At 35.8% G+C, this 16,121-nt stretch overlaps 1 protein-coding gene across 6 annotated transcripts in view; it reads right to left on the reverse strand.

Annotated features, from left to right (window-relative positions):
* The window catches only part of ATF2 (activating transcription factor 2), an 83,688-nt gene that overhangs the window by 14,254 nt on the left and 53,313 nt on the right, over positions 1–16,121 (reverse strand). For 5 of the 6 annotated variants that reach the window (XM_040475441.1, XM_040475443.1, XM_040475440.1 and 2 more), the window contains 2 exons: positions 5,436–5,585; positions 1,057–1,263 (listed from right to left, as the gene is read on the reverse strand). In XM_040475441.1, coding sequence (XP_040331375.1) covers positions 1,057–1,263; positions 5,436–5,585 — 357 coding nt within the window. Of the gene's footprint in view, positions 1–547; positions 624–1,056; positions 1,264–5,435; positions 5,586–16,121 lie in introns of all 6 variants that reach the window. The other variant, XM_040475445.1, reaches the window with a different exon arrangement.

Consider the following 16,121-nt stretch of genomic DNA (forward strand, 5'->3'; position numbering starts at 1 on the left):
CAAATTTATTTGTTCTCGAGCTCATCCATCAATATCCAAAGCACAATAGAGAATTTTAAAAGATGACTGCTTCACATATGAAAAAATTTTTATAAAATTTACGTTAGGTTAAATACTTTGTGATGTTAAAAACTTTTTCTGAAGTATTGAAACAGACATTAATACTGGTGACATCTTTAAAGATAGATTTAACAAGAGAGCAAGTCTCCCCATCAATTATGATTATACAGAAAGATTCATTTTTAACTGGGAAAGGATGACTCAAAAGACTGACCGGTAACAAGTACAATTCACTGACATCAATTTTCTAGTTGATGCTCATCGTTTTCCTGGAGAATATTCACGACATTAAAACAAAACAAAAGGAAGAAAGAAAAAAAGAGCATGAAGGAAATCGACTTGGAACCGACACCATCACTGTAAATCTTACCAAAGACTCAACAGGAAAGAGCTTTAAAACCTTTATATCCCATGAGGTTCCTAAGAAACCTGTCTGCGGTGAACTGGCAGGTAGAAATGATTTCTACTGCCACTGGCCATATTGTACCTGTTCTGTGGATAATCAGAGCCCTTCAGTTTCCAAGGCTGTCAATCTGACACCTTTTCCGAGCACTATATTCACTCTAAATAAACAAAACAAAATTTATAATTCAAAGAACAAAAGAAATTAAGAACAAAAATGCTACTAAAGCAACTTTACAGCTGTGATAGAAACCAAAAAATAAGAAAAATGAAATACCAGTGGTATTTTAAATTTCAAGGTTCTTTGTTTGAACTTTATACCACAACTTTATAAAGTTTAAGCAAGACAGTTTTGGTACTTTTGTATCACACAAGAACTTATATTTAACATTTCTTCATAGTGTCAGTGTTTAAAGTGTTATAACCCTTCATCTCAGTATTCAAATAGGTTTATAAAACTACGCTTTAACTACAGATTCCACACACACCCAATATTGTGTGCTAAAATGTCTGGATGGTTAACTGGAAAAAACAGGGAAGAGCTAAGTTCACAATTACTAAAACTAAGACAACATTTACATATATGCACCTTACCTGCAGTTGACCATTTAATGAACTCAAGTCTTCTGCTTTCTTCTCTAAAGACTGAACCCAGACTTTCCTTTTTTGTCGGCATCTTGATGCTGCTGCTCTATTTCGCTCTAGAAATTTCCTCCTTTTTTCATCAGGATCTTCATTAGCTGCTCTTCTTCGACGACCGCTTGTATTTTGGGTCTGTGGAGTTGTGTGAGCTGGAGAAGCCTATAATAAACACAAATGGAAGCTTTTTATGTTTGTAGCAGTGAGCGAGAACATAGGCAGTAAAGGTTGCTACTATATTTTCTAAGTCTCATTGTATATTATCAATATTTAGGAGTGACATGAAAATCACCCTGCAGTTTAACGAATTCCTTGAAATAAATAAGCCCTGCTAAAAAAATAAGATTCTCACTTTTTCACTACCATAGTGAATATATTTAAAGTTTGTATAACATTTTCATTTATACAGAAATAATGTAGAAAACTTGAAACCGTAATACAAATGAACACGTACAGATCTTGTGTTTTTCCAACTTTTTTTTTTCAATATATGAAGTTTATTGTCAAATTGGTTTCCATACAACACCCAGTGCTCATCCCAAAAGGTGCCCTCCTCAATACACATCACCCACCCCCCTCTCCCTCCCACCCCACATCAACCCTCAGTTTGTTCTCAGTTTTTAAGAGTCTCTTATGCTTTGGCTCTCTCCCTCTCTAACCTCTTTTTTTTCTTTTTTTCTTTTTTCCCTCCCCTCCCCCATGGGTTTCTGTTAAGTTTCTCAGGATCCACATAAGAGTGAAAACATATGGTATCTGTCTTTCTCTGTATGGCTTATTTCACTTAGCATAACACTCTCCAGTTCCATCCACGTTGCTACAAAGGGCCATATTTCATTCTTTCTCATTGCCACGTGGTACTTCATTGTGTGTATAAACCACAATTTCTTTATCCATTCATCACCTGATGGACATTTAGGCTCTTTCCATAATTTGGCTATTGTTCAGAGTGCTGCTATAAACATTGGGGTACAAGTGCCCCTATGCATCAGTACTCCTGTATCCCTTGGATAAATTCCTAGCAGTGCTATTGCTGGGTCATAGGGTAGGTCTATTTTTAATTTTCTGAGGAACCTCCACACTGCTTTCCAGAGTGGCTGCACCAATTTGCATTCCCACCAACAGTGCAAGAGGGTTCCCGTTTCTCCACACCCTCTCCAGCATCTATAGTCTCCTCCAACTTTACTTTTTAACATCATGGTATTATACAATCCTTTGAAAAACTGTGAAGTACTAAAGGAAAAAATTTAATAACTTACTTAAATTCACTATGAAAAAACCGTTTTCTTACTATTTTTGAAGTAAAATTTTAAAAATAAAAAATAGTAAAATTTTCTTTTAAAAATTGGTTTCTCTAAAATTGAGGAGTAAAAGTACAGTAGTGCCCCTTATCAGTAGGGGATGTGTTCCAAGACTCCTGTGGATGCCTGAAGCCACGGAGAGTAGCAAACCCAATATATACTATGTTTTTTCCTATGAATATGTACCTATTACAAGGTTTAATTTATAAATTAGGTATAGTGGGAGATCAAAAATAACTCATAATAAAACAGAACAATTATAACAACATACTGTAATAAAAGTTCTGTGAATGTGGTTTCTCTTGCTTTTAAAATATTCATACTATACTCACCCTTCTGGTGATGATACGAGATAAAACGTTTATGTGATGATGTGATGTAAGGTGGATGATGAAGACACTGTGGCATAGTGCTAGGCTACTAGTAATGAGCCTTCTAGCAATCTGTCAGGGAGGACCATCTTCTGAGCCATGGCTGACTATGCGTAACTGAAAGCACGAAAGCTAAACCGTGGGACGAGGGAACAACTGGATATACATAGTTTGGTACACTCCGCTTTCCTTCAATTTGTGAAATTTAGGGTCAGGTTCACATGATTATTAATGTTCATCTTCCTGGTGGGCAGAATCTCACGGGAGTCTAAATTTTAATTTTAACTGGCTCCCCTTGCTCAACGGATCTGCCTAGTTCTCTAAGATCAGCCAGGGACAGAAATTTTCAGTCAGTCACTAGTGATACTGTCTAGTATCTGGGGCTATAGAACGATAAGCATTTCCAAGCCTTTCTTAAATCCCAAAATTGTGCCATGGAACACCTGAACTTGGGAGACAGGACACAACGAACCCCTGGAAATAGTGCAAAGGAAATAGCACTTTGTGACTACAGGTACGTGACCCAAAGAAGCCTGAAAACAATCTTTTTTGCCTAATATGAATTACATTCCAAAATGGGGTGAATAAATACAATTTCTATCTTCTAATCTACATAATAAGCAATCATCTTATATATAAGCTCAATCAAGGTAAGCTCTGCAGGGAAATCATCAAACTACTTCTCACTCGACAAACTCCAAAACCACAGGTTCTCATTTAATTTCTTTTCCAAATAACTAGCATTAAAAATTATGAGGGTAATTTAACTTATACTGTATTTTAATTGTAATAAAGATTAAGTATTAAATTAGATCATTTATTTTACGTACATAATTGCAAGTTAATCTTTTAGAAAAATATTCTATGGCTGGTTTCAAGAATGGCAACCTTGAAATATTTTCTTGTCTTCATCCTCTTAACTTATTGATAATAGCAGGTTTTTTCTTTTACTCATTTGGCTGAATAGGAAAGAACAGGTTTGTTTGTTTTTTTTTTAAATTTACAAGTCAGTTATTACAGCAAAGGCTAATCACAAGTATTATAAGCAGAAACTAATACAGAGTTACATTTGTACCTTTTTACAGCTCACAATTTAAGGCTACTTAAAAGCATATACTCCTCCTTCTCTCCTTTCTTTCAGTGATCCATTCATTACACATCATTAAAAAGAACACAGGAACTATCCTAGAAACTAGAAATACAATAGTAAACAAAGTCCTGCCTTATGAAGCTGTCATCCAATATGATATAAAGATACAAATAAAATTTAGATCCAGGGGAATAATGGTTAGCTTTATATAGAAATTATATAAAAATTTATATTTGTATAGTTATATAGAAGTTACATAGAAATTATTTTATAGAAATTATATATTCATTTCTTTTAAATAAACTTGGAGAATGTAAAAACCACACAGAGCTTGCAGACGATACAAAAAAACAGCCATGGGTGGATTTGGCCCATGAGTTCGTTTGCTAATGTCTGAATTATGACATTAAAACACACCCACTTATTTACCTTTTCTCTTGGCTCCTGTGTTGTTTAGTCGATAACTACCATAACTACATTCCACTTTAAGTTTTGTAAAAATGAAATACAGTTATCTAAAAACTTATGCTTATGAGGCAATCTAGAACTTGCCATTTACCTGTTTAATAGCAAAGTTTTGCTTTTTAATGCTAATGCTAATACTGTTTAAGTATCTCTTAAGATAAAAGTTCTAAATAGTTCTGAAACATTTAACAGAAATAGTTACCCTTCCATGTAGAAATGCACTGTAGACATAACAGACCTATCAACCATCTGATAGGCAGTCACAAACTACAGATAAATGAAAAGGACCTCTGGTATAAACAGTGTCCATAAAGCATATGTATCTGCTCCTTTGGTAATGTCTCTCACATTTTAATTCAAGAATCATTTGACTGGGGTATCTGGGTGGCTCAGTCGGTAAAGTGTCCAACTTTGGCTCAGGTCATGATCTCACACGGTTCGTGAATCCCAGCCCCGCATCGGGCTCTCTGCTGTCAGTACGAAGAGCCCGCTTTGGATCCTTGGTCTCCCTTCCCTCTCTCTGCCCCTCCCCAGCTTGCTCGCACCACGCTCTCTCTCAGAAATAAACAGAAACATTAAAAAAAAAATCATTTGATATATGCCAGTAATCTCATAAATACAATCCACAAAAAATGAGTTAAAAAGCGTCAGTGGAGATTTGTGCTATGTCAGACCAACATACATAGACAAAAGCATTTACAGGGTGTCCTGAGCAGTAATAATTGCTCGACTATTTTATTTATTTACTTATTTATTTTGGGGTGTCAATACTTTTTGAGACAGCATGGGTGCAGAGGAGGGGCACAGGGATAAGGAGAGAGAGAATCTTAAGCAGGCTTCACACTCAGCATGGAGCCTGATGCGGGGCTAGATCTCACAACTCTGAGGTCATGACCTGAACTGAAATCAAGTTGGACACTTAAATGACAGAGCTACCCTGGCACCCCTGGGTGTGAATACTTTTACACTGAACTACCTTTCCTAATGTTTTTGGTACCCTTTTGAAATATGACCAGAAGTAATTTTTTCAAAGTATATAGTCCTTTAAGTTACCCCGTATTTGTTTTTTAAAGGATAACAGAGTGCAGATTATAAAAACAACACACATACCGGAGTTTCTGTAGTGGATGTGGCTGGCTGTTGTAGGGACTGTGGTCGAGATTCCTCTGACTGAGTTCTAACCAATCCACTACCATGACCTTTGACAGTATCACCATTGGTAACTGGAGGATGTTGCTGGGTCAAAGCAGCTTTTAATCTCTGAAATGCAGACATCAATTAAAAAAAAAAAAAGTTCCCTGCTTTCCACTCAAGTCCAACTCCCAAAGTATTCTTTAGTTAACCAAAAAAAAGTATTTGTTAAGAAATGCATTTGGCTTTAAAATTAGTTTTATCATTACAAATAGTAAGACAAACACTCTGGAAAGCTTTCCTGAGTCTTTCTGAGTACTACTATAGGATTTAATACTTTGCTATCCTAATCAATTTTGAGGAAGGAGTGAAAAACACCGTTACCTGAAAATAACCAGTTCCGTTCAACTAAAATAAATAACACAATTATGTACACTGTCACCTATTTTCTTGCCCTTCATTCCTGAATCTCCATCTTTTTAGGCTCTCCTAGATTCTTAAACCTAAATCTCTTCCGAATTTGGGCCCACTTTGGACAACTGGGCTTATTTGGACAATGACCTGATATTGCATTTTTTAGGCCACTATATTGACTGTCAGACTGAACCTCCTCCTAGAACCTACAGCTAGGTTTGCCTCCCGCAGGTCTTCCCTGTCTCCAGTAAGAAGGTTTAGTTTGAGGTCTATCCCCTCTACTATGTTCCATTTGCCATTTCACTGAATTGCATCTGACCCACTGCCAGGTGGGTATGAGTAACCTAGTGTCAGAAGGAGGCCTTAGACACTTACGGCTACCTCTTAATAAAAACACAATCTGCATAAAACTTACTATTCTATCAGCAAAAGTGTATCATATGTGAATATCTTAGTTCCTCAAACAGTAAGCTCTTTCAAGAGCAGAGATTTCCTTACATTTCTTTGCATCCCTTTTAAGCGACTGGTACACGGATTTGCTACATGGGTGAATAACAAATGTATTTGTTAACTGAGAGAAATTGGATTCTTTGGCAAAAATGGCACAAGCGATATCTGGGGTAGTTTTATTGTTAGAATCTGTAAATATGAAATAATTAGCACAAGATAATCATACCATAATATCTTAGCAATGAAAGGCACCTGAGAGACCTGGGATTATCATTGTTGATATTGTTCTCAGTAACAGTTGTAGTCCTTAAGCCCAAAATAAAGTTTCATTATCTGTGGGGGAAGGAGGCTACAAAATTGATATGAGAAATGTGTTGCAGTCTATCCAGTGCTTTCCAAACTTCCCAGAAGTCATAATTGGCTGGGTGCTAAAAACAGATTTGTACCCACCTTTCTCTCTCCCTTCCTTGCCGATGGCAGGGAGAAGTGGGAAAGAGAGAAGAGCTTTTGAAAAGCACCCAGGTGATTCTAGGACAACTGCTTTCATTTACTCCAATAAGAGCAACTTAGCAAATTATACAACTATCCCAAAATCTGTAGTTTGTTTTCATCTATGCAGATCTACGATGCCATCTACAAGTGATCCAGACCCCTGAAAAAACTGAAGCATATATGAAAAGGTCCACCAAAATTTCCCTTGAGGCAATAACTATACCTAGACAAGTGTTACTGGACATTTTCTCTCTACTGCTAATCACTGTAGATGCTGGGTATGATTTTAAAAATAAGCCAATAGTTTAAAAATAAAAGTTTACTGGGGTAGAAGTTATACATCGTAAAATGAAGTCTTTTTTGTGCATAGTCCTATGAGTTTTAACAAGCACATACAGTCGTGCAACCACCCCCTACCATCAGAATACAAAACAGTGCTATTATCCCCCCAAATTCCCTCATGCTCCATTCCTGTCACTCTTCCTCCCACCCCCAGTCCTTAGAAACCATTAATCTGTTTTCTGATCCCCAAAGTTTTGCCTTTTCCAGAATGTCATATAAATGGACTTATACAGTGTTACAGCCTTCTGAAATCCGGCGTCTTTCTTTTAGCATAATGTACTTGAGATCCATCCATGTTATCAGTATTTTTTCACTGAGTTTCTAACAGGACAGTGTCCCTATTTTACAGATTGGGAAACCAGAGATCATTTGCCCAAGGTCGTCTTAGTAGCTAAGACACATGAAATTGAGACACTCAACTGAAGGGATAGTATGGAAGTGGATGGATTAAACCAAAATGAGGTAAGTGATCAAAGGAGTAATTGGCTCCAACCAGTAGGACTACTTAGGCTAAATGGTAAAGAACTCAAAGTAGAAAGGAGTTTGAAAGTATAGGTCAATATAAATAGAAGGAGGAAAATCTGGGGAGGTGGTCAGCCTGCATAATTATATCTTTTAAAAACAGAAATGTTACACATCAAAATAAAAGAAATAGTACCTAGTCTATAGTGTTAGGTTAGGGCTTTCACTTCTAGATATAAAATGTACATAAATCTAGGTAGTGGTTGAGATGTGAAGCTTGGTAAATTATGTGTTGGTAAAACATTTTGAAGTCCTTAGGTAGAAAACATCACAGAACTGAAGAGCATTTAAAGTTTTATAGTGAAGAGCTTAACTCTTAGAATTAATGAAATACAGTAACTGCACATAGGGGAGTCTGAAGTACATAAACATCACTCTCTTGAATAATCTTTAGTAGGGCAAGTTACTACCTTATAGAGCACTTAAAAGCAGCATCAGTATTCATTCATTATCCTCTCTTGACTGCCCCAGTGTATACAGTACTCACCCAGTGAGGAAGCTCTAACGTTTGCTCCATGCTGTTACATTGATTACAATGGGTCTGACTTAGAAAGTGTGCCACTGGGTACAGAATTTAAGAAAAAGATTTTCAAGGGTTAACACTGCTCTGAGCTGCGCATATATATATATATATATATATATATATTTGTTGTTGTTTTTAAACAGCAATAAAAATACATGTGTGCTAAAAAAAAATTAGAATGGGTTAGGTGAAAAAAGTTGTCACTAAACAGAATTCATAAAAATTTTATAAGGATTTTCTATAATCCACCCAAATATATTTGCTAGAGACATCTTAAATAATGACAAATAGTTTGGTTCAAAATTATTTATTTTAAAATAGAATTTTGGAACTAGCAGATATATTGATAATTAGTCCAATCACCAACTTACAGATAAAGGCCCAAAAAATGAAGTTACTTCCCAGAATCACAGTTAGTTAGAAGCAGAGTGACCAGAAATTCTGTTGACTCCTAATTCGTTGAACATATTTTAGACAAAAGTTTTGCCAAACTAGAGTTTTTGCCTGATATTAACTATTTTAGATATATTAGCAATCAAGAAGAGTATCAGACATTGGCCAGCTCATTTCTCTCCATATGGATATTTAATATAAGTAAATGAAAAGACTGAGTACTCAAAGAAATTCAGTAAGATCCATAAGGTCTGTATTCTCCAACATGTCCAATTAAAATAAAGCTTGAGCATAATTTTAAACTAGAGGCACTGTTTGAAAGAAAACTAAAATATCTTTATTACTCTATTTCCAAGCAAACTAGTGTTTTAATATTTGGAATTAATTTTTAGCAACGTAAAATTCAACTACTATATTGAAACTTTTTTTCTTAGATAGAAAATGTGTTAATTAAAGGATGATTGGTTTGTTGTGCTGGCCAATACAACTTACTCATTTTAAGAGATAATCTCCTAAAAATAATTTGCTTTTCAAATTCTATGTTATATTTCACATTCCTGGAAACAAATTTTATCACATCTGTCAGAACTTAGTAGGAGCAAACTACTCCATCATAGTTCAAAGAAAAAACATAATGTTCTCTAGAAACAATTTATGAAAAAGTCAGATCCATATTTCATATGTGCCACAAAAGCTCATCAGAGTAATAACCCTCCTTCTCCTGGGTGTTATCCTACCATCTGCTGCTCTATTACTTATCTTTATTTTGCAACTAATTAACAGCATAATCTTCTAAATTCAGCAAGTTAATTATCATTATTGTGGTCTTTGCAGCATCATCAGTCCTCATGAAGTCTTGTCTCCCCACCCCCAGAGAACGTATGAAAATGAAGTAGGTTGGGAGAGAGTCTGTTTCTTTGGAGTGGGCTCATTAGGTGTTTGCTGATTAGCTTGGCATGCAGAGGCAGGTCAGAAGAATTCTGCTGAACATGAGGTTCCATGCAGGGCCCAACTAAGTTAATGTAGGTTTCTGAACATTTGCCAAGATGCCCTCTGTCAGCTCTCGGTAGAAACCCCCTGCAGAAAACCTACTGGCTTCCCACCGTATGCAAAGTTATTTCTCAGTTTGTCACACAACACTTCAAGGAAGGATTGTGAAGAATGCTACGTAAATACTTTATTAAATCTTCTTAACAAAGCTCCTAGACAATTAACATTGTCTTATTCAGACACATTACCTTTTAGTTACAAATATTAGGTAAGAAAGTTGTTTTAGTAGAAGAATAACACAGATAGCAAACATCTACAGTTTACTTGCTTAATGACAAAACTCCTAAATGTGGGGAGGTCCACTGCAATTCTATGGAAGACAGCAGATCCTAGGAATTTTTCTATAATATTAAAAAATACTAGATAATTTTGTATTTGTGAATCCCCACTTACATTTCTTTTTCTTACCACATTCTTACTTTCCCAAAGACTTAATCTTCTAACAACCAAAAAAAACCTTGCTCTGGAGAAATTTCTTTAGCAAAAAAAGGATCCTATTTCAATATTTATAGTAGACACAAACAATATGTATTTGTCTTCCTTATATAAGCACTAGGTTTTGAAAATCAGGGCCCCACAAAAGCATTCCTGGCTATCTTCAGATACAAATAAGTTTTCTCTTCAGCTGTAGTGTGCTAGTCATTCTAATGTGTTCCAATGCTATTTCTCCTAATTTTTTATTTTTTTAATGTATCTTTCACTATGTTTAAAAAATTTTTAATTCCTGTATAGTTAATATACACTGTTCATTTCAGGACTTACATAGTGATTCAACAATTCCATATGCTGGGGCGACTGGGTGGCTCAGTCGTTCAAGCGTCCAACTTCGGTTCAGGTCATGATCTCACGGTTTGTGGGTTTGTGTCCTGTGTCAGGCTCTGTGCTGACAGCTCAGAGCTTGGAGCCTGCTTCGGATTCTGTGTCTCCCTCTCTGTCCCTCTCCCCCTCACTCTCTCTCTTCTCTGCCCCTCCCCCACTCACTCACACACTCTCTCAAAAATAAATAAACTTTAAAAAACCCCCACATTTCCATATATTACTCTGTGCTTATCTAGGTAAGCGTACTCTTAATTCCCTATTTCACCCATCCTCCCCACCTCCTCTCTGCTAAACATCTGTTCTCTATAGTCAGAGTCTGTTTTCATTTGTATTCTTTATTTCTTAAATTCCACATATGAATGAAATCATGTGGTATTTGTCCTTCTCTGACTGGCTCATATTGCTTAGCATTATACTCTCCAGATCCTTCACGCTATTGAAAATGGCAAGATTTCATTCTTTTTTATAGCCGAGTAACATTCCATTCTCCATATATACCTCTTCTTTATTCATCTATTGATGGACACTTAGGCTGCTTCCATAATTTGGCTACTCTAACAATAATGCTGCAATAAACACAGGAGTGCATATATTCCTTTGAATTAGGGTTTTTGTAATTTTTTGGGAAAATACCCAATAGTGAGATGACTGGATTTTAGGGTAGTTCTATTTTAATTTTTTTTAACTTTATTTATTTTGAGAGAGCAAGCGAGCGAGCAAGAGAGAGCTAGAGAGCAAGCACAAGTGGGGGAGGGGCACAGAGGAGAGACAGAATCCCATCCACGTCATCAGTGCAGCTTGATGTGGGGCTCGAACTCACAAACCATGAGATCATGACCTGGGCCAAGATCAAGATTCGGACGCTTAACCAAACGCTCATTTGGTTAAGCGTCCCTTTAACTTTCTGAGGAACCTTCATACTGTCTTTCACAGTGGCTGCACCAGTTTGCATTCCAGCCAACAGTGCATGATGCCTCCCTTTTTCCCAACATCCTTGCCAACTCTTGTTTTTCTTTTTTTGATTTGAGCTTTTCTGACAGGTGTGAGATGGTATCTCAGTGAGGTTTTGATATGCATTTCCCTGATAACTGATTTTCATGTATCTGTTGACCATCTGGATGTCTTCTTTGGAGAAACATCTGTTCATGTCTTCTGCCCATTTTTAATTGGATTGTGGTTTTTTTGGTGTTGAGTTGTGTTAAGTTCTTGATATACTGTGGACACTTACCCTTTATTGGGCACATTATTTACAAGTATCTTCTCCCACTCGGTAGGTTGTCTTTTTGTTTTGTTGATTGTTTCCTTTGCTGTGCAGAAGCTTTTAATTTTGATGTGCTTCCAATAGTTAATTTTGCTTTTGTTCCCCTTACCTCAGGTGACCTATCTAGAAAGATGTCATTATAGCCGATGTTAGAGAACTTACCGCCATACTCTCTTCTAGGATTTTTATGGTTTCAGTTCTCACAATGAGGTCCTTAATCCATTCTGAGTTTATTTTTGTATATAGTGTAAGAAAGTGGTCCAGTTTCAGTCTTTTGCACATAGCTGTCCAGTTTTCCCAACACTGTTTGTTGAAGAGACTCTTTCCCAATGCATATTCTTGCCTCCTTTGTCAGATTAATTGACCATATAATTGTGGGTTTATTTCTGGGCTCCCTATTCTGTTCCATTGATCTAGGTGTCTATTTTTGTGCAGTACCATACTGTTTCGATTACTACAGCTTTGTAATCTGAAGCCTGGAATTGTGATACCTCCAAGTTTTGTTCTTTTTCAAGATTGCTTTGGCTACTTGGGGTCTTTTGTGGTTCCATGCAAATTTTAGGATTGTTCTAGTTCTGTGAAAAATGCTGTTGGTATTTTAATAGGGATTGCATTACATCTGTAGATTGTTTTGGGCAGTATAGACATTTTAAACATATTTGTTCTTCTAATCCATGAACGTGCAATGTCTTTCCATTTCTTTGTATCATGTTCAATTTCTTTCACCACTGTTTTACAGGTTTCAGAGTACAGGTCTTTCACCTATACTCCTTATTCCTAGGTATTTTATTACTTTTCGTGTAATTATAAATGGGATTGTTTTCTTAATTTCCCTTTGTGCTGCTTCATTATTAGTGTATAGACATGCGATGGATTTCTGTATATTGATTTTGTATCCTGTGAACTTACTGAATTCATTCATTTGTTCTAGTAGTTTTTTTGGTGGAGTCCTTATTTTTTTAATGTTTATTTATTACTGAGAGACAGAGACAGAGCCCAAGCATGAGAAGGGCAGAGAGAGAAGGAGACACAGAAACTGAAGCAGGCCCCAGGCCCTGAGCTGTCAGCACAGAGCCTGACGCGGGGCTCAAACTCACAGACGGCGAGATCATGACCTGAGCCAAAGTGGGACACTCAACCGACTGAGCCACCCAGGTGCCCCTTCTGTGGAGTCTTTAGAGTGTTCTATACAGTATATAGAATCATGTCATCTGCAAACAGTTGAAGTTTTACTTCTTTCTTACAATTTGGGGGACTTTTATTCCTTTGTCTTATCTGACTGCTGTGACTAAGACTTCCAGTATTATGTTGAATAAAACTTGTCTTCTTCCTGACCTTAGGGGAAAAGCTTTCAGTTTTTTACCATTATGATGTTAGCTGTGGGGTTTTCATATAAGGGCTGTATTATGTTAAAGTATGTTCCCTCTAAACCTAGTTTGTTGAGGGTTTTTATCATGAATGGATGTTGTATGTTGTCATATCTTTTTCTGCATCTATTGAAACAACCTTATGGCTTTTAGCCTTTCTCTTACTGATGTGATGTATCATGTCGATTGATCTGTGAATATTAAACCACCCTTGCATCCCTGGAATAAATCCTACTTGCTCATGGGGAATGACTTTTTTAATGCATTGTTGGATTTGGTTTGCTAATATTTTGTTGAGGATTTTTACATCTATGTTCTGTAGCACTCTCTTTTTTATTTGGTAGTGTGTTTATTTGGTTTTAGTATCAGGTTAATAGTGGCCTTGAAGAATGAATTTGGAAGTTTTCCTTCCTCTTCTATTTTTTGGAAAAGTTTGAGAATAGGTTTTAACTCTACTTTAAACGTTTGGTAGAATTTATCTGTGAAGCCGTTGGATCCTGGACTTTCGTTTTTGGGGAAATTTTTGATTACTGATTCAATTTCATTGCTGGTAATCTATATGTTCAAATTTTCTGTTTCTTCCTGCTTCATTTTTGGGAAGTTATATGTTGCTAGGATTTTATCCACTTCTAGATTGCTCAGTTTGTTGACACATAATTTTTCATAATATTCTTACAATCCTTTGCATTCCTGTGGTGTCGGTTATTATTTTTCCTCTTTCATTTCTGATTTTATTTGAGTCCCCTCTCCTATTTTTGATGAGCCTGGCTATAGGTTTATCAATTTTGTTGATCTTCTCAAAGAACCAGCTCCTGATTTCATTAATCTATTTTTTTAGTTCCTAGATCATTTATTTCTGTTCTGATATTTATAATTTCCTTCCTTCTGCTGGGTTTGGGTTTGGGTTCTTTTTCTAGCTCCTTTAGGTGTAAGGCTAGGCTAATATTGGAGATTTTTCTTGCTTCTTGAGGTAGGCTTGTAATGCTATAAACTTTTCCCTGAGAACTGCTTTTGCTGCTTCCCAAAGATTTTAGACCATTGTGTTTTCATTTTCATTTGTCTCCATGTGTTTTTTGATTTCCTCTTTGACTTGTTGGTTGACTCATTCACTGTTTAGTTGCATGTTATTTAACTTCCATGTATTTGAGCTCTTTTCAGATTTTTTTCTTATGGCTGATTTCTAGTTTCACTGCATTGTGGTTGAAAAGATGCACGGTAACTTCAATCTTTTTGCATTTGTAGAGATTTATTTTGTGGTCTAATATATAATCTGGAGAATATTTCATGTGTACTTAAAGAATGTGCATTTTGCTATTGTAGGATGGAATATTCTGAATATGTCTATTAAAACACTAGTCCAATGTATCATTCTAAGCCACAGTTTCCTAATTGATTTCATCGATGTAAATAGGATGTTTAAGTTCCCTACAATCACTGTGTTACCATCAGTTAGTTCCTTTATATTTGTTACTAACTGTTTTATGTATTTGGGTGCTCCCATTCTGGGTGTATAAGGGTTTACAATTGTTACGTCTTCTTGTTGGAGTCCCCCTTAATGATTATGTAGTGTCCTTCTTTGTCTCTTGTTACAGTCTTTGTCTTAAAGTCTATTTTGTCTGATACAGCTCTTGCTACCCTAGCTTTCTTTTCACACCCCTTTGCATGATAAATGTTTCTGCATCCCCTCTTTTTCAATCTGCATGTGACTTTGGGTCTGCAAGGAGTTTCTTGTTGGCAGCATATACACTGGTCTTATTTTTTTTTTATCCCTCCCATCACCCTATGCCTTTTTTTTTTTTGGAATGTTTAGTCCATTTACATTCAGAGTAATTATTGATAAGTCTGTATTTATTGGTATTCTGTCATTTGTTTTGTGATTGTTTTTGTAGATCTTCTGTTTTTTTCTTCCCTTGCTCTCTTCTCTCACCACAAGTTGGCTTTCTTCAGTGATATATTTGGATTCCTTTCTCTATTTTTTTTGCATACCTATTACCAATTTTTGATTTGTGGTTACCATTAGGTTTGTATATAACATCTTCTGAACCACACATCATTTTAGCAAAAACAAACAGGGAGGATGTTTAAGTATTTTCAAAGAGTTGAAGGCAACAACAAAGCACAGTCCAACTCAAGCCTGAAAGAAGACATTGTAAATTTTACTAGAGGGTTAGCAGACTGGCAAAAAAAATTATTTAATGTGTAACATGAATCAAAGGGATAAGAGCTGGGAATCACTCATTTGGAGAAACTGTATTTGGAGTCCTATCACTGATGGAGAATCAAGTCCTGTGATCATTTACCTGTCATTAAGGAAACCAGTCTCAACTTTCTTCAGTTGGGAAGATACAATTATTTCCTCAATTGGTAAGTCTTTTACCTTATTAAGCTCCAGGGGGCTAAAAATCAATGACACTGACATATTAATTCAAATTTTAAAATCATCTGTACCTATTTGGTATTCTATGTTCTGAAAGTAATTAAAGTAACTTGCCACAGAGTAATAGGTTACCCTTGAATTTCAATTTAAAATGGTTAAAAGATCAATTCAGTCTTGTGATTTTAATTGGAAGAGCTAAAATAATCTCATAAGCCTCCCAATAATGGACTATTTAAGAAAACCAAGCCTCATATCTATAAGTTTAATTAAACTTAAAAGGTTATTAAAGTACTTAGAGAAGTTTATTAGACAACTGAGGTACCTATAGGGAAAACAGGATATATTAAGTTTAAAATGAAGTTTGGCATGTTTAAAATTAATTATATTTGAAGACCTTTAAAAGCAATTATATACTTGGATTTGTAAACTGGCCTTAAAAATTCAGGGAAGAACTTTCTGAATTTGTAACTTTAATAAATCTAATATATTTTTTAAAAGCAGTCCCTGAAAAAAAAAAATCAAATAAATAAAAGCAGTCCCTGAATAATGGTTTTTATGCACAAAAGTTATCAAGGGCACCAAAAACAAACAACTCACTGATATAATCCTAACTGCTAAAGAATATAATCAATGGCCTTAAAAGAAGACTTCTTTG

The sequence above is a fragment of the Herpailurus yagouaroundi genome, unplaced genomic scaffold, assembly GCF_014898765.1.
Source record: "Herpailurus yagouaroundi ecotype Mexico unplaced genomic scaffold, PumYag 140, whole genome shotgun sequence".
NCBI lineage: Eukaryota > Metazoa > Chordata > Mammalia > Carnivora > Felidae > Herpailurus > Herpailurus yagouaroundi.